At 39.0% G+C, this 19,450-nt stretch overlaps 2 protein-coding genes across 3 annotated transcripts in view; both read right to left on the reverse strand.

The window, feature by feature from the left end:
- Positions 1-1,209, reverse strand: part of LOC113020420 (inactive phospholipase C-like protein 2) — a 68,217-nt gene extending 67,008 nt beyond the window's left edge. The window contains exon 1 of the mRNA XM_026164380.1: positions 400-1,209. Within this exon, the coding sequence (XP_026020165.1) occupies positions 400-702 (303 nt within the window). The 5' untranslated portion in view covers positions 703-1,209. The remainder of the gene's footprint in view (positions 1-399) is intronic.
- A 9,567-nt stretch (positions 1,210-10,776) lies between these two features.
- stat5a (signal transducer and activator of transcription 5a) overlaps positions 10,777-19,450 on the reverse strand; it is a 53,277-nt gene continuing 44,603 nt past the window's right edge. For both annotated transcript variants that reach the window (XM_026164383.1, XM_026164382.1), the window contains 11 exons: positions 16,283-16,462; positions 15,091-15,178; positions 14,462-14,584; positions 14,099-14,191; positions 13,482-13,688; positions 12,488-12,582; positions 12,213-12,355; positions 11,908-12,063; positions 11,728-11,779; positions 11,117-11,227; positions 10,777-10,990 (listed from right to left, as the gene is read on the reverse strand). In XM_026164383.1, coding sequence (XP_026020168.1) covers positions 10,867-10,990; positions 11,117-11,227; positions 11,728-11,779; positions 11,908-12,063; positions 12,213-12,355; positions 12,488-12,582; positions 13,482-13,688; positions 14,099-14,191; positions 14,462-14,584; positions 15,091-15,178; positions 16,283-16,462 — 1,372 coding nt within the window. In that variant the 3' untranslated portion in view covers positions 10,777-10,866. The remainder of the gene's footprint in view (positions 10,991-11,116; positions 11,228-11,727; positions 11,780-11,907; positions 12,064-12,212; positions 12,356-12,487; positions 12,583-13,481; positions 13,689-14,098; positions 14,192-14,461; positions 14,585-15,090; positions 15,179-16,282; positions 16,463-19,450) is intronic.

A 19,450-nucleotide genomic window follows, 5' to 3' on the forward strand; every position in this document is an offset into this window, starting at 1 on the left:
ACAACCTAAGGATAACTAATATTATTATAATATGGACCTTTACGGTAACCTAATATCAGGTTTTCAAAGTGACTGAAAGTGTCTCGACTGGTTTGACACTAAGCAGGAAAATCCACACATGAAAAACAAAATAAAGATGTTCTATGGAAACCTTAACGAACTTTTCGGCTTTATTCCCATAAGGCTATGAATTTTGACATTATGCCAAAGTTCTACGGGGCGCTGCAAAACTGAAAGCTGCCTAATTCTCATTTTTTATGGGGCATTTACGGAAACTCTGGAAGTCCGCACACACATTTTTACTGCCTGCCTTGCTTTACAGCTGTAGCACCGCCACTTTGCAAATTCTCCTTGTGTCACCTTGAGGATCGGTGACAATGAGAATAAGTGATCGCCAACCTTCATGATGCCGCAAGGTGTGTTTCCAGCTCCCTGACTTCTCTCCGCTGAATTATCACGGCTGCCACTCCCGATCCTTGGACTGCCGTGGTCCCTGTACCGTCCATTGGTGTAAACTCCCTCCGCCCCGTACCCCTGAGCGGCGGCCGACACCTCCAAGTACGTCCGGGTACCGGTCGGAGGTAGAGTGGCCGCATCGCCGGTGATCCCCGCAGCGTTGGTCGCGCCCTGAGCTGGCGGGGCGCTGATGGCAGGATCCAATAAATGTCCCGACACCCCATCTGAAGCGTGTACCCCTGCCATGATCCGCCGGTGTTACAGCAGAGCCCTCCCCGCCACAATGTAAAAACAACCCATTTTCTCAAACCACGGTGGACTTGCTGTCATCCGGGCGGCTCGTCTCCTTCACCGAATTACCGAGGCTGGTCCATCATCGGAGCGCACGGCAGCGTTGGTACTCGAGAGCCAGGCCGGTCAGACTGAACTGTCCTGGTGAAATAACAAGCAGACGGTGCACCCCACACGCGCGACGTCTCCCGCTTCGCTTTCTGGAAGCGCGTGCTCATAAAAAAAATGGAAATACAGACTTAAGATCGGGGTTTGAGGATGTCGCTCCTGTTTATCGCTTGCAGTTTCGTCTCCTTGCCCTGAAAAAAATCTGTTTCTCTCACCACGTCCGCTTCTCTAGACTCTGCGCGCATCGCCTCGTGCCAGCAACACTTTTGCAGTGCTTGCAAACTGGAGGAGATCTTCCCCTCTCAGGCATCCGCGGGACAAATTCAAGAACGTGAGAGCGCACTCGCATAAACGCGTGCGCACACGAACAAGTACGTGCACCACTCCATCAGTGTCGCGTGCGCAATCACGGCTCGATTCCTTGACGTGCACGCGCAGAGTCACTAAGCTTTGAAGCAAGCTCACCACGTTTGTGTGAGTGTTTTGGAATTTGGGATGAGCATTTTAACATTTCTACAGTTTTAATGTCTCAGCAGACATTTTTGTCAAAATAAGCGCTCGTAACTAACTCACAAACTCTCTCTGCCAAGCAGGCTGCAGTCTCCACCAGAGGACGCTCCAGGAAGCCTATTAAAGAATCCAGAAACATGGAACATGGAATAAAATGAAACATGGAAATAATACATAAAAATGTAAAAAAAAAAATACATAAAAATGTAAAAAAAATAATCTTAAAAAATCTTAAAACTACTATTTAAAATACAGCGATTTACTCTAGCTCATTTTAGTGAAGATACACTTTATGAATTTCTTTATCAGTACCCATATGGTTTATTGCAAAATCCAATAGAAAAAAGAAAATACACCAACTTTTGAGGTCAAAAATAAATAAAAATTCATTTAAACAACATCAAACGTGGTCAAAACTTTAAAACAAACGAATCTAGTGAGAAAGGAGTGGGTGTTTTATAAAAAATTAATACCTGGGCCCTTGAGCCCACACTGTACTGGGGGATTTCACTTACATGATTTGGTCCACTGGTTCCCACAGAGGGTAGGGTCACCGCTGATGAATACCAGTTCTTCTGGGTGATCTTTTTAACCCTATGATGAAACATTTCTGTCCTGATGTGAATGCACTCATTCAGATGACACACAGAGATACTGAATGGTTGGGTTGAATATAGAGATTGTATAAATCGCAAGTTCCACCATAATAATCAAAACACCAAATAAGGGGAATATCTTTTAGAAGAATAATGTTCAATCAGCAGCATGCAGCAGGGATCCAGAGACTTATAAAATCAATACCCCAGGCACACACTGAAGCTGTGCAGGCAGGATGCTGTGGCTCAACATCTTAAATACTGTGTAACTTATCCCTTGGCATTATATGGTGCCAAAATTTCATCATCTGTTAATTTCCTGAGGTGGTGCAGACTGGAGCATACAGGTCAGTCCTGCAGCAGAAACTGTATGATAATGACCAGATCTAGCCTCAGAAACACAGCGTCCTATAATTTCCTGGGTGGTTTTTGGATATTCAGGGCAATAAAGTACATTTCCACATTTATGTACTTATTGTAGTTTAAATTAGTATGCTTATGATGTGCATATGTACACTGTTTAATTATTTCATGGTTTGCAGTTAAAGCTAATGCCAGAACTCTTGCTCTTTTTTAATGTCATATTATCACTCTTCATCTAGCATGCAAGGATGACCTTCCCAACTCTCCCTTTCCTACTTATGCACTAATTTAGGGATAATCAGCAGGAACAACAGAGGACACTGAGTATTCAGTGCTCATTTACAATATACTTAATATTCACAAAGTAAACTGAAAATACTCTTGTCACACAGCCACATACATACCACAAACTGAGCATCTGCTGACATTTCTGAGGTCAGATGAGAAAACCTACAACAATGAGGGGTGTGACATTCAGTGTCAGACCAACTCACATCATCACTTGAGCTATAGCCCTTGAGCTGGGAAAAGCAGCCTCCTTTATAACCCACTAAGAAGGCAAATCAAATCATGTCCAATCTGTATATGAAGAGACGTGTGCAGCAGAGAGCATGACTTATGCTCAGATTTGTGAAATGTGGCCAGACTTATCAGTGCAAAAGCATCTCTATATCGCGAGCAGATTTGGTTCTATATTTGGGTGGTTATCTTTTACATGAATGCTGCATACTGTGGAGAAATTATTTCTGCTAAATCACAACACCCACGGGAGACACACACAAGATTATTGTGAACAGTATACAATCATCAGATGTGTTCAAAGGGTATGAAGGTCTGTAGAAATTAAAGTTTTCATTCAGGATGCCTGTGTTTCTACTCGGCCTGAGACCACAACGCACCACCCTACAGCTTCTTCTCAAGGACAGGTAGGATGTGGCAAGGGGATGAGAGAATGAAACGACTGCTGATATAAATAGGCAGTGACTTTTTTAAAGAGGAGGCTAGAGGCTTCTACCCCTTTCTTCCCCTTATTCGCTCGTTGCTCTCTCTCCTTTCCCTTCGCGATCTCTGAGGGTCATGTATTATGCATTCTCAGAAATTATTTAGCAAAAATCCTGCTTTTAAAAGCTTCCCCACCCACCCCGGCTGTCTCACTTTAATGTGAAAAGGCCTCAGACGACCGGTCTCCAAACTCAAGCGATAGTTCAAAAGAATTTCCAAGATGTGACCGCAGTCAGTCTTTTTAAAGGGGCATTATACACCCACATTAACTGTATGTTAGATTGAGCTGTGATATACTTCTTTACTCACTATGGGCATCAAGGCCCAATGAATTACCACATCAGAATCACGGGAACTAAATAAACATTATTTTGTTTGACTGAGAGTAAAATGAGCTAAAATAACTGTGAGCAAGAAAGAGAAATACAGAGCAGGCTGCATCAGCAGTTTTAAACATTGAAATGGCAGTGATGCTCTAAAATAACACCTTGTTGTTTTCTATTGAGGTTTGTTATAGTTTCCTGTGGCAGGATGTCAGCCATAGCTGTATACAGTAAGGCGCTGCTCCCTGCTGTTGCAGTAGCTGCCAGGTTCAGGCCAATGAAATCGCCGTTGCCGTACCTGCAAGCATCTAACGGCTCTCTCCTCCCTGAGTGCCGGGAGGAGTCGCCTTCTCAGAGATTTAAATGAAACCACAAGAGCAAGGCGTATATTAGTATATGGTGAGAAATGAGAACTCTAAATATCAGCGATGACTGTCTATAGAGGAAGTTCACGATGTTCACAGATGGGGAGTGGAGGGTGTGTCTTCCTGATGTTTGTCACCACTTCCTGTGCTAGCACATGTGATAATTGGTTAATCAGGAATCGAAACCACAAATAAAAGAATGAACATTAGAAACGCTTTTTAGAACTGTGCTTTTTTTTTTCTACACACTAATTGTGCACTTCCAATTGATTTTTTTAAGGACAAAGTCAAAAGAGAGATAAGTCAGATAACTAGCCAGCTGAAATGCCAATGACCAAGCTTCATGTCAACTACACACTACACAATCTTAAAGTGACGCTGTTGTGTTGACAAACTCATCAAACTGACAGATGGAAAAATAAACAGCTGGCAGCATATTTAAAACATGTTTGTGGTAGTTCCCACGACAGGGCGAGGAGAGACTGGGGCAAGTTAGGCAGAGGACCATTTGTGTTATTTTTGCCATGTATGTAGATGTTTCTTGCATATTTTCACACACTGTTCTGCAAAGTGAAGATTCTTTCTCCAGAGGTAAACAGCCAGCTTACATCTTACTGTATAGATAACTTGCACAGACTACAATGATTGCTAATTCATGACTACAACAATTATAGAAAGAGTACCATGTGTGCAGAAGTTTACATAAAATGCTAAAAATGGAAAATGTGGACTAGTTCAACTTTTTGACTAATGTTGCACTTGCTCACCCGAGGCAGCATGGATGTACAGCTTGCTGCTTCTTGTATCTCAGCTCTAAACATTTCTTGGTTAAGATTACTTCTCTACAACAACATCTTTTGATCTGCTACGAAGGCAGCGCTGTTGATGCCTGATCAGCTATCAGTTGCATCAGTGTGCGAGCTGAAGTGAATGATACACATCTTTTGGCTAGAATAAAGTCAACCTTAAAGTCGTCTTTGACGCCTGAGCTTCCGATGCATCATCAACTTCACTTTCACAATCTGAAGAACTGACTTCATTGCTCATGAAGAAGAGTTTCTTGCTCTGCGGTGATCTATTATCAGATGTGTTTCTCATCTTCAGTTCACTAGCCTTTACTATATGTCTATTTGTAGTGCTTGTCAAAACGTTGCAGATACCCATATCATTATGTGCATTGTAGTGATGTAGCAATTTAATGACCAGCTTTGTTCACAAAGTATTAAATCAGAAGATCATTAGATAATGACTCCTCTGAATAATGGGGGAAACTGAGCTCAATGTAACCCACTGACAGTGGCCTAATCTTGGCCCCATTTTGAGGACAATTTTTTATGATTTAATCTTAGACAGTAAATAATTGAAATACTCTTTGTACACAGCATAATGATTACGCTGCCTGATAATGTGAATAGAAGCAACAATGGACAAGAAAGTCTTTTACCTTATCAGGTGAAATCAACCCATGCAGTATTTTTTTTCTTTTGGCAATTCTGCTATGTGCTTCAAAAGAAAAAGCTGTACTTTTTATCCATCATAGGCACAAGACAAGAACCTCTTAAGACAGATTATTGAAAATGTGGATATGGATACAGGTTCTGAAGAGAACATCCTATATACATCAACAGCATGCATGCCAGGAGTGAATCAGACATCAGTGTACCAGGATCTTCAGAAATGGTATTCAGACAGGAAAAGGGCATGCTAACAGTAGCAAAGAAGTGAAGGTGACAGGGATGGAAGGGGCGGGATTACCAGAAGATGGGTTACCAAATATACAGGACACCTAAAAATACCTGAATATCCCACAGGCCAATGGGAGCCATTATTTAGATGCAAAAAGATCTTTTGCACTATGACCATATTTGTATGTGAAAAGAAGCCAGCTCAGTGCTATGAATAAGACCCCAGCCATCAACACGTACACCTTTCCAGTGAAAAGATATCAGTCTGCATGAATAAGCTTTGTTAATAATCTACACTTTTTCAATTGAAATTTAGCAACAAGCACTGGCCGTTTTCTGATCCTGTGGACTCTGCTGACATCTAGTGGTGGCTCTTTATTTTGGTTCATAAAAGTTAGAATAAAGATAGAGATATTAAAGTACAGAATATGGCTAACAGCTGCTTCTTTGAAAAGTTTCTAGTTTTGTTTAATTTTAGCTGACTGTCCTCAAATGATTTGCTGTTAAAATCATGAATTCATGCTTTTTAATATATGTGTCATGAAATTTGTCATCCTCATGTTAGGCTCACTTAGGACATCACAGAAAGGAGACACAGTGACAATTTACAAGGTCAAGATTTATATATATATATATATATATATATATATATATATATATATATATATATATATATATATATATATATTATGTCCTTAACTCAGAAAGTGTGCTAACTTATACCTATGTGTATAGTTACACAACTATAGATGGAAAATAAACTATCATCCTTTCATGAGCAGAGCAGAATCAACTTTTTGGGATTTCCTCACCTGGATGACTGAGCACACATCGAAGCATCAGGAGATAACCACACCTTAAAAGTATATTATTTTTCGGTTGACCTACAAAACAGTCTGCGCCCTCAAAACTGACATATCATATATATTTTATTACTTTCATTGCAAATGGACACAGCATAATTACTGTAGCCTAATTATAAAAGCATAATTTCATATATCTCACTTTCTCTATCTTCAGTATTTATTAATTTATTTAATTGTATCATTTTGGGGGGAATTCTTCTTCTGTACACCACTACAGTGAATTTGAAATCAAACAATATTGCATTATGCAGCCATTATAATGCCTAATTCCCTTAACTACGAGGTTCAGTACTAATTGGGTAAAATATAGTTTTTAAATAAGGATTGTTTTTTTCAATATTTGATAAAAAATCCTTTACAATTAATGACTGCCTGAAGACCACGATCAATGGTTATCATCAAATGCCGTGTCTTCTTTAACATGTTCTGCCGGGCCTTTGCTGCAGACGCCTCCAGTCAACGTTCAGTTTTGTCTACAGTAACTAAGCATGCTTCACTGGGTTGTGACTTCAAATAATATCCAATTTCTATCAATATCTGTCGGTTTTGCAGGATTTGGAAAACTAATCAGAAAGTAAAGCCCTGTACATTAAACTTATGGACCTACCTGCAGTTGTTCTATAGTCCCTTCTGTACTGTAAATTATTTTAGGCCCAATTTCTACAGGAAAACTTCTACTTGAGTCTGTTGAGTCTTCATATGCAAAATCAAGCCTTTGCGCTATAATAATAGTTTGTTTGTTTATTTGTTTAAATAAAAAGCAATAGAAAAAAATGGGCAGAATGTGGTTAAGTTTTACTGAATTCCATGGAAAATAATGTATCTCTTATCTAGGCATGACACAAACCAGATAAGTGACAATTTAGCAAAAAACCACACAAAGCCACGTTTCCTGCCTCCACCAGATGGCAGAAACGAGCTGATATATAGATTCCCAGCATGTGAAATAATTTCCTTTCAAATAGAGGAAGACACCAGGGTGGATCTAGAGATATTTTCTTAGGGTGGCATGGAAATGAGATGGGGTGGCCAACTCAAAGCCATTTCTTTACACATTGGTGTTACATTCTGTAATATGTATCAAATACGGTTTAAATACAAATGCAGCAAGTATGCACATCATTCATATAGACATAGTCTATAACTTTCTTACTGGCTTTGGCCCAAATAATATTTCAGTTACATAAAAATGCCAAATTTGATTTTATGTACTGTATAGCCTATATAATAAATAAGCATGTAGCCAAATAAGTGTGAAATCCAGAAAGCTACACGTGAGATGGATCAGTAAAAAGTCTTTAGTAATAATCAAATTGTTACACCAAATGTCAGAAATCTGCACTTTCATGAAGAAACGGGTGTATTTTTCCAACAGAAATTTAAACCTCATTTTTCATGATTTACTGGGTTACGTAAGACTCACCTTCATAGCATTTCCAGTGTAACAATCAACCACCTGTGTTGAAATCTCAAATGTTATTGATTCAAATTGTGCTCAGGGACAATTAGAGGTGTCAGTTGCTGCTAAAAGCAAGAAAATAAAGCAATTTTGGTTGCTATGCAAATTATATTATGCAACATATTCAGTTTTAGTATCTATAAGTCAACGTTAATTGCAGCTAGGCTCAAAGTATTAATTCTAGCTTATTTTCATAACCAGTATTGTCATATGCAAAACTATGGTGGCACTGGGGATGGGACATTCTAGGCCTGCCCCAGATCAGGGGTGATCTGACTTTTGACAAATGGTCTATTATTTTTCCAATAAGCTTTCCGTTTCTATACTATTTAGAGTTGATCATTCAAAATAACTGAATGTGAATCTCATGTTTTTAATTGTATTTATCGTTGGCCCAATGCCACGTATTTTTTCATTGTGCAATATGAAAAGCATTTTGAATTCTCCATGCTCCAGTTTGCAAGCCTGTTAACACCGTTGGAAAACAGCTTAACATCATTCAAAAGCTTCACAGGCAGTGTGGGTGAATTATAATTTATGGTAGGAAACAACTGCCTGGCGGAGAAACGTGTAAAACTTTAAATCACAGTGGTATGCTTCGTGCAATAGTCAATATATTCATGCAAATAGCTAGGCATGTACTTTTAAAGTACTGTTTTTTAGTCGTTTAATTCAATGTCAAGAATCAAGATTCTTTGGTGATGACTTCAGCTCACATTCTTAATCTGGCATAAATTACTTTGATTTGTTTTCTCCATATGGAAGGCCTCATCGAATATCGATTAGTCCATCACTTTGATATCATGTTGTACTGCATATTATTACATATTACTTGTTTTACTCTGTATATTTGCACATACAAAACATATTTAGCACAAGACATTTAAAATTCAAAGTATTCCTACAGATTGAATTCAAATTATTTATAAAACTTTATTTCCTTCTTTTCAACCCAACAGCTTTTTCGCTTGGAAAACTTCCAAGTCATAAACCCAAACCACAAACAGGGTACGTACATAAAACAGCACACAGCGCCATCTATATCGTTAAAAAATACACAGACTACAGTGAAACAAAGCTCAGAAGTGATGATAATGAGAGACATAGCACAAGACTGTCCATGTAGCTTGAGATTTCTAAAACAGGAAAGAAAGTGAGGCAAAAGAAAAAGTTTTGTTTTTTTTTAAAAAAAGGAAAAGAAATATTTCAAATACTGTTGTGTTTACTGGACAAACACAGAACTACACCTTTAATTTCCAGTTGCCGTGCATCCTTTTTCAGTTGCTACTTATGGTCAACGGGGGACTTCTTATCTGACAGAGAGAGTATTGTACGGTCATGCAAAAGGTTACATTCAATTTGGGAGTGCCAGTGAAACAATAATAATAATAATAAAATACAATTAAGATAGAGAAAATAAATTCATATATTTCGTATACATAGATCTCTTCTTTTTGGCTTATACATCAGTTAAGCAAAGTGATTCATTCCTGAGATGCAAGACAATTATTTTTTATGTGTGTGTGGACGGGTGGGGGAAATCAAAAGTCAGGTAAAGAAACAGACTGACACAGTTCAACATCCTAGAATCCTAAACATGACCCAGCAGCTTGTGAGTATGTGCAAGCATTCGAAGTCTGCACTCGTTCATAGATGCAAAGAAAAAAAATTATATATATATATATATATATATATATATATATATATATATATATATATATATATATATATATATATATATATATATGCACTGAAAGGCAGAAAAGTCACAAGGGAGCAGAACAGCCTCAAATATTCAGGCATTAACAATCAGACGTGACACTTCATGATTCCGGTGTTTTCCAGGTGAGCAGTTTCAAGCATAAAAACAGCCAACAGAGTTAGCCTGTGCAGCAAGGGATCGTCTTCACAAAAAATAATGCAGATTAAAAGAAGAAAAACTTCTGACCGTACCTACTGGTGCGAATGTGGTGCAGAAAACAACAAGAGAATCATTAACAGAGACTGTCAGTGGAATAATGCGAGGTAGCACTGATGAGGGGCACAGAGGGACCTGAGAGGACAAGCAGGCAGCACTGGGTAGATGCTCAGATTTGCATTTCAGGTACAAACAGAAGAAAAAGTAGCCCTGTGAGAGCAAGGGAGGTACATAATTCTCCCCTCCTTTCAGCTGGTGAACAAATCAGAAACAAATACACCTTAAATTTGTGCATGTGTATCTTTGAAGCGTGTGTGCTGTCAGTGAGCAAAGAGTCACTCTGCCTTTAGGTTAGTGTATATGGGTTTGAAAAAAAAAACTCTCCAGAGCAGTGACTCGGATTATGTTGTTGGGAGCAAAATCAAAACTTTTCATCAAAGTTTCTCTTTTTTCTTTCTTTTTTTTGTCAAAGGGCAAGTTCAATGTCACTAATAAAATACTAATAACCCATTTACAAAGAAGAAAATATAAAATAAAAACATTCAACTTCTAAAATAACTTCATACAGTAGCATATTTAAAAAAAAAAAATCAGTTTAAAATCAATTGAAAATGCATGCACTATGTGAGTGACCATTACTTCTTTTTCATAACATTGTAACATTAGAGGTTTTGCATTATACTTTCTTTTACAAACACTGATTACACAAATAAAAACAATATGAAGTCACTGGCATGCATGTTTTCATGCTGGAAAGCAAAAAAAAAAAAAAAAAAAAAAAATCACAACCATTATGAACATTTCACATTATAGCAATCTGAAAAAAAATGAGAGAGACCAATGAAATTAAACCATGTCGATGTGAGTAGGGCAAGTTGCTGGGCAGGGCTCATTTGGTTTTGTTGCGAGTTAAACGGTCAAAGGTCACGACTGCTGGCCACTCCACTGGCTCTCTACAGGCCGCCGGAGAAGCTCTTCTACATGCCTCGCTACGTCCATGGTGTCATCTAGGTCAAAGTCTCCATCTGCATCCAACATAGAGTCAGCCCTGCCACAGGAAATAGATAGAGGCCACTCACACAAGCTTTCGGCATAACGGCAATCAAACAGCAGGAGATACAAGAAACTCCTTGCACGCACAAAATTGGGACACGGAAAAATGTTGTAAACTCACATAGCTGGATATATGCCATAGGCGTGAGGGTGACTGACAGGTGCTGGAGAGGCACCTTGATCCATGTAAGTTGGATTCCCACTTGCTGGGTCTGGATTGGCTGTGGCAAACCTGAAAACAACCAAAACACCACATTTTGGTAATGAACAAAGTACATATACATCTCTGAATGTATCTACACATAGACACAAGGAAAAAAAAAAGAAAAGAAAACAACAACCCCCCATGAGCCTGTGTTCAGTAGTTGCCTAAGCAACGATCCTCAGCATGATTTTCAGGCCTTCTTGTATCATTATGGCCGTTTTCCATATCTGCAGGTGAACCAACTGTGGAGAAAGGCAGGGAGCGTGCCTTGCTAACTAACAAGCCTAACTCTTATGATCAGCGGAAGACGAGCTCGCGCAGGAACCCAGGCCGCGCTTAATTGGCCTCCTCCAACTGTAACAGCTAGCTAATAGCTGATCTGAATTCATGGCCCAGTATTTTGTGATTAACTCTAAATTGTGCTTTACAGAATAAAATGTTGGGTGGATGACAACGAGAAAAGAATGGAGAGGAAACGGTGATGGAAGGACACGAGAAAAAGAGAGAACAGGAAGCCGGACACTTACTCAGGCACAACTTGTTTGATCTGTGGTTTCACGTAACCGTCAACTGCTTTAGCTTTGAAACAGACAAGCACAGGCAGACAGAATAAGTAATGGCTTGATGTGATCATCATTCAGTAATGAAGGCTTCGCAGCTGTGAGATTCAAATTTGAAAGTAACAGTGTGCTCAGAAGGACGCTTACAGAGAGGCGGAGTGTAGTATTTGGAGAAAACCTCATCCTTGGGTCTGTCAGGGTAGAGGAATAGAAGGTGGTTGAGATCACTAATGCGGTCAGCCAGAGAGCGAATGGTAAAGTCTTTGGTTGTGTAGGGCATAAGGTTCCAAACCATTCTTTCACCTGCGAAAAAAAAACAGCAACAAAAGAAAAACTGAATGGGATTCCTTTATTTCTCTGTGGCTTCTGTGCTTGTTAGAAAGAGGCCCGTCTGATGAACGGTGTGGTTTAAAAAACAAAAATGGAGAAATTTTGTGTTTTGCATGCTTTACCTGCTTTGTTAGGATTTTCTGCCACCCAGGCAATTGTAATTCCTCCAATTTCAGAATCACTAAAGCGCAGGAGGAAGGTACCGTTGGGTTTAGACATGAGCATATCCTGAGCTTGCTGCTTGTTCACAAAGCCCAGGATGGCTCTAAAAATAGAGGAAGAGAGACATTAATAAAAAAAAAAATTAAAAAAATAAAATAAAAATTGTGCCTCGTTCTTGTCCCTCCTCATTTTGAATCTTTTGAAACTGAACAAAAACCCTCAGCAGTTTCCTTACCCATCATTCCAGTGTGGTTTCAGATGCTTTTTTGTGAGTTCCATCACACCATCAAACCACTGCCAAAATGTGAAGTTCCTCCCTGGCAAGCTTTCCTGTAAAGGGGCATAGTTTGGGGAAATTTTTTTTTAAAAACACATGAAAAACAAACAAAAAAAAAAAAAAACCCCAGACTGAACTGACAACTGTTAAAATGTTTTTAGATGACCCAATTCAGTCTATAATAATGAAAATCTCCTCAACCGCTGACAGTAATCACAGTTCTCTTTATGATTTTAAAATTTGTGCAGCTGTACACGTCTCTGGGTAAAGTTCTGCATATTTCTATAACCTATACTTACATCTCTGGAGCGATTAAAACTTAATGTTCCTGTAATCTAATAAGACCCGTGGCCTGTGGTGAATCTGAGTGCATTTTCTGAATCACAAGCTACTTAGAAGCAGAAAATGAGGCTTTCAGCATTTTTTTTTCCTGTGCGGATAAACAAGCCCATTAAACCGACCTACACTTAGGTGGGTAAGTATTTGGACAATGACACAATTTTTGTCATATTACCACTGTGCACCAGCACAGTAGGTTTTAGATAAAACAATCAAGATTTGACTGAAGTCTTTCATGTTGAATTAAAGGAGTTTAACAAAACATATTGCATTAACTAATTAGGAAGTACAGCAATTTTGATATATAGTCGCTCATTTTCAGAGGTTCAGTTATATCAGAGATAAATTTATTAAACCCCTTGAACTGCTGCAAATGGAGCAAGAAATATTTCTATGTATGAATAACAGCGCAATAGTAAATCCTTTCATGAAGAACAAGTATGTGGTTCAAATGACTAACTGAACTTTGCCTGCAGGCGTTTTAAAAATGCATGAAGTGCAGCACGACAGAAATCTATACTTTCAAGCTAAAACAGATATATGGAATACTCTTCAGCTGTGTGCATGTATAGAGACAAACAGGATCATGAGTAAGAAAGAGGCCGTTTCTAACCCTGTTAAACTGTGACCAGGTCATAGTCATGCTCCGGTAGTCATCAGGGTTGTTGCTGGAGCTGCTGAAGGCTTTTTGAGCCAGAAATACCAAGTTCTCCTCCGACAGACCTCGATTACTTTGCACCTCTGCCTTGTACTTCATGTTGATGACCTCACACAGCTGAGGCCAAAGCACCTTATCTGGCACGAGGAAAGGCACCCGGCCCTGCAACACACGAAGAAAACGGCAAAGAATTTTCACTCACATCACACAGACACAAAACATAAGTGACACACACGTTATGCCTTTGCATAAACATTTTTTTTTAAAGAAAAAAAAATTTAATATTTAATAATTGCATTAAAAACCTAAATTTAAAACAGATTTAAACATGCATTTGTGTTTCAGTTCCGGGCTGCACGTGTTACATTACATCTAAAGAACTAGCAATTATTTTGTAAGAGCTAAACTATTTAAACATGTGCACACTTCAGAAATATTTGATTCAAGGCCTTTCTCAGTTAACGCAGTACTTCTGCATTAGGATACAAAAATATCACTAAGCTGAATAATTATTTAATGCTTGTTCCAGGAAGGTTTGCATTGCATGCAATATCTCTGAAACATTTACGTACCGGCTCTGCAAAAGCGTTGTCCCACAATACAGTTGCAGTGGCATTATTGTCTTGGCTACCATGAACAATCACCACTACAGGAAGTGATAATGTCTGTTCAGAGAAAGAAAGGAGGAAATTGCAAAAGTAAATAATGCACTTACAGCACAATAAAACATTTCTTGCATTTCATACATTTTTTTTTTAAACATGATAAAAACAACAGGGAAAAAGACAGAAGGAACAAGTGGGAGTACTCGAGCCAGATTCTTACTTGCAGCATGTGCATGCACGCACACACATGCATATATATATAGTTCTTTTTTTTAAGTGTGATTTAAAGTATAGTGTTTTTTATTCATTAATTTGCCTACATCCTCTTACCTTCACTTGAAAGACAAGCTCATTGCTTCCAACACTAAACTGGGACTCAAACAGAATGGTGAATTTCTCTTCTGTGACAGATTCTGCTCCTCGTCTGTCCGATCGCTTGATCCTCTTTAAAGACTGCATGATAAATGATGTGCAAGAACAAATGGTATGTATTAACTACGCAGTTAGGCTTATAAGCGTCACACACAGTCAGTACATGCATGCAGATTATCGGGATCATATGTGAATAATCCTTGGAGGGCTCTGGAGATTGTTGCTAACAACATTAGTGACGAAGAGAACTTCACTGAAGCTGCAGGCCGATCCTCCAAAGGACTACTGTTCACAATTTTAATCCAAGGGAAAAAATGCTATATGGGACATAATGATTGGCAATTACTTCCCTTATATAAGCGGCTGAGCAACTCTCCTGTATAGACCCAAGACAATCACATATTTACCTGTTTCGGGTATAGTGCAGCAAAAGAAGGCAAATAGCAAGGCGCTATTATTTTAGATTAAATGTTAAGAGACTTTTTGTATAGAAGGAACAATGGCAATACTACTTCAGCTTTATGGTTTTTTTTTTATTTTTATTTTTTACATGGAAATAATAATCTTCACTAATAGCTCATACTTACCATGTTCCTGAAGTGGGCGCTCAGAGTGCCCGTAGTCTGGTGGTACTCCATCACACAGTTATTGTTAAGAATTTCACCACTGCTATCACTGAAACACAGAGACAATAAAGTTAGATGTTATCTACAAATGCATGTTTACACAGCAGGAGCTTTTTGTTTTGTATGGAGGGAGTGGTTGGTAGGTGTGTGTGTGTAGGGGGGGTATTGCGTGCATAATTGGCAGGTTTAACTACCACCATTAGTCTTCTCTAAACACTAAACACAAGTATGGCAGGTTCAGGGCTGTTTTCTTGTTGTCTTTCCTTGTAGCCTGCATGTTTTTATTTCTTCCTGGAAATTAGTGGGTGGAGACAACCTGGATAGAAACCACACCTGAGCAAGTTGGGCTCAGGAGACTATTAAGCTGCCTAGCAAGACCATCTTGCTCACTTTCTATCTCTTCGATTTCCTCACTAACCAGCGGAGCTATGTCGTGCTTTTTGGTTTTACATTCATTCACTACTCACTTCCTCAGACACTGCCTACATACTAAATTACTGACATGCGCACACTGCTGGTTTGTTGAATTGGTTTGTTAAATGCAGTTACGGTACAAAACGCTTAGCATTACTAGACTACACTTCATGTGGCGTCCCTCTTTAGTCACATGCTTTTGAGCGAGACGTTGTGGCAGAAGTCTCTCGACAAGTGGTTTAGATGAGACGCAGCAGATGTATGTAGATTTGCTCTGTAGATTTTGCTAAGATGTAGCCGCTCAGCCACTTTCCCACTAGCTGCCTGGCAGACCTACAGTCTTGTAAGGTTTCTATTAGTTAGGAGGAATGTGGAACGAGGCTGTGGAACAGGCTAAATGCGGATTCTGTGTCCACACCATAGATTCCTCTTAGACATTGTTCAAGTTCCAGCCATGTTTCTGTGGTGAGGTCTCGGAACACACTAGGCCAGAGTTCACCATGGAATCTTGTAATCTCGGAAGAAAACCAAACCGCTTATCTTAATTGCGCTATGGTAACTTATTGCAGTGTTATCTCTCTCTCTGTCAAGGAAGATGGAATGCGAAAAGTTGAGCGTTTAAAAAAAAGGGGATGTATGTATATGCTGTATGAATGTGTGAATGAAGCATGTTGTATAAAGCTCTTTGAGTGACCAGCAGAAAAGCACTAGTCCATTTGCACCAATGCACCAAACTTACTTTCTTGTGTTTTCATTTTTCAAGAGGGCCTTGGCTTGCTGTTCACTGATGATGGTAGCTTTGACTTGTGGGGGATTCATGTGTACGTTCAGCTTGCCTCCCACTAGAAGGCGCACTGTAGCGGCAAACTTAGTTTGGGTTTTAAGGACCTGTGGAGGTTGTTTCTCAATGATGAATGTGCTGTGGATAGAAGAGTGACAGTTAGAGTGTGACAAATGTCTTTATCATCAGATACCTACTGCCACTATATGCACATCTTAAAGCGACATCCAACCACCCGTCCATTTAATTAACGGGTTGTCAAATAACAGCTCTGGTAGTATGTATCAGTGTCACATGAACAACCAACAGTGTACGTGAGGAAATCTTGGGGTTTGCAAATATGTCAGTGTCAAATTCCATCTGTTCCAAGCAAAAGCAAAATAGATCAGTATCATTGTTGTTTAGTGAACTTTAGTACAGCTGCACAGGTTATTGCAGATTATAAGCTCTACTTCGGTCTTAAATTGTTGCTGAGTATTTGCAGCTTCAACTGAAACAATTGTTTAGGAAACAGTTAACTTTCCATTCCAGTTGTGCAGGTTATGTACACAATTTTCAACTGTGGATTTTTTAAGCTTTTTGCTTTCGTTCTGTAGAAAGAAGACTGACAACTTTGAGAATGTGCACTAAAAAGTCACTTGTCCTATAACTAAGCTTATAGTCTACTCACTGAAACTGTTTCAATAAAAGATAAAACAGGCTTAAAGCATAAAAAAAGACAGCATGAATGATTTATGATGTAAAACATGTTAAAATTATTTGGTGTTGAATGTTGCAAACTCTGTCCTAAAAATGAAACTTCACAAGGTGAAAATGACCTTATTTGTAACTTCCCACTAATAGAGGTCAACAACAGGTCTCTTATGAAATTATTCTTTTGCTTTTACTGTCTGTTGTGTGATTGGCCCAATAACACAACCTAATGATTACTTTGAGCTGAGAAGCAACTTAAAAGCAAACGCACCCTACTTAAGCTGCATGACCATGAACTTGTAATATGTTTTTAATAGCCAAGACAGCGTATTTTGACACATGCGAGGAAGTAGTGTAGGCCTTGGAAAGGTTGCCAGTCCATCACAGGGTTAACAGAGAGACCGGTAAGCATTAAGAGTCACATCCACACCTGCTGCCAGTTAACCTACAAGCATAGGGCTGTTCGATATAACGATATATATCGGATGATGATATAAAAACATCTATCGTTTCATTTTACGCTATCGTTTGTTTCGTGGTGTCGCAAAATAAACTGTTTACGGCAATATTTTTTCATCGTTCTGATGGTCACTGCAGTGGTTATATTAATTTCTTAAAGTTCTCTCTTTCTCTTATATGTAAATAACCACACTACTGACGGACAAGCGCCTGTTTTATGCGTTGTCGTTAGCAACAACGACGGGAACACCTTCGCGTGTCCGCTTGTTTATGTTCCACGTAAACCTTTCACAATAAAGCTCAAGATCCTGTTGAGACTTTTCAAAATAAACTGAATCACGTGAAAGAGCAGATTATTTATGGATGAGAAGTAAAGAAGAGCCGCCAGGTGCTAAAAAATAAACCTTAGACTCAAACGTTAGAACAGGCAACCCGCAGCACGCCGTGTAATAAATACAAAGAAAACAGCATTACAACTTATGTCTAAAAATGTATAGTTTCGTGCATCGGTTAAAACACTTGACTCCGGGTAAAGGACGTGCAGCTGGAAACACTTCACGCAAGTCGAGCTGCCCGAGATTCACAGAATTTACAGAAAATGTTAAATATTATTTTTTTGTGATTTATATCGTTATTATCGTTTATATCGGACGATAGAATTCTTATATCGGGATATGAGATTTTGGTCATATCGCACAGCCCTATACAAGCATATCTTTAGACTGTGGGAAACTGTGAGAAACACTTAAGCATGCAGAGAAAAGAAGGGACGAAGAACATGCGAACTATGCAAACGAGTCAATGATCTAAAGCTAGAAAGACTGGTATCGCTGTAGTTTAGTGAACTTTAGTGAAAGGCAGAGTTGAACAAATATTAGGAGATCAGTAACCTCACTGCAGCAGAACCTGTTATGTATGTGCACTCTACGGCATTAATTGTTTAAGGAAAAAGTTTTAAGCATATAAAGCATGGAGCATGTTTTATGATAGGGTAATGATGGGGTAATGTTCAGCGAACTGTTTTGTTTTGTTAATAAAAACTCCAAACTCTTTATGCTCTAATGACCTGCAGGCTTGAGAACATTAACCTTTCAAAATGACCTTTATTGCTGCCTTGCGCACTATTTGAAGGTCATGTAAGTAATCGCTTTCAAGTTAACCGACAGGGTTAACAATTACTTTCTTCTTAAAGAGTTGGTGCTTCTTTTGTATGGCGGTGTAGCCGTTTTCTGATTTCCACATTAACATTAAAGAGACCAAGAAGTGAGATAACAGCAGAATCAGCGTAATGATTAATCCTGCAGGCTCAGAGGAAGCTTGAAAGCAAACAAATACTGCTGAACTAAGTGGTTATGAGAAGACCGCACTTTGCAATTGCCAGTGTGAAACCTCCCGGGGCTCCTAGGGAGTAAAGATAGGAGGAAACATAATCTGCATTTATATTGTGCTTGATAGCTGTGCATTACTGTCTTGTTTCAGACTTGTCTGTGGCCAGTCAAAAATCGTTGTGACAATGACATGACTTCTTAGTGGGTTATGGGTCCCTGCAGGGAATCTACTAGGAAAGCGAGAGAGGACACTGTCACAAACTTCAGAATACTTCTTGTTCAGAGATGCTGGATGACTAAAAGATACTGGCATATGTGCATTTGGGGCTTAAAATAATGGACTAAAACAAGTTCCCTGTGCACTTCCTTCCCTTTAAGCTCTCGAACACTGTATGCTTTTTGTTTCTGCATATCTGTATAGTTGCATTCTTTGTCTCTGGGTTCGTACATATTTCATGAAATCTAAAACGCAAATGCTCAGTGCATTGCTTTCACACTCATTATTCTGTATTACATAAAGTCAAATCCTAAATTTAATCTAACTTTTAAGGTATAATCCCCATAGGTTACAGTAACTGAAACCCCACTTTTTGACTTTTGTTTATGCAGTTTAATACAGTGTACAGTGTACTTGTCTATGTGGGAG

Source organism: Astatotilapia calliptera, chromosome 4 (assembly GCF_900246225.1).
Source record: "Astatotilapia calliptera chromosome 4, fAstCal1.2, whole genome shotgun sequence".
Taxonomy (NCBI): Eukaryota; Metazoa; Chordata; class Actinopteri; order Cichliformes; family Cichlidae; genus Astatotilapia; species Astatotilapia calliptera.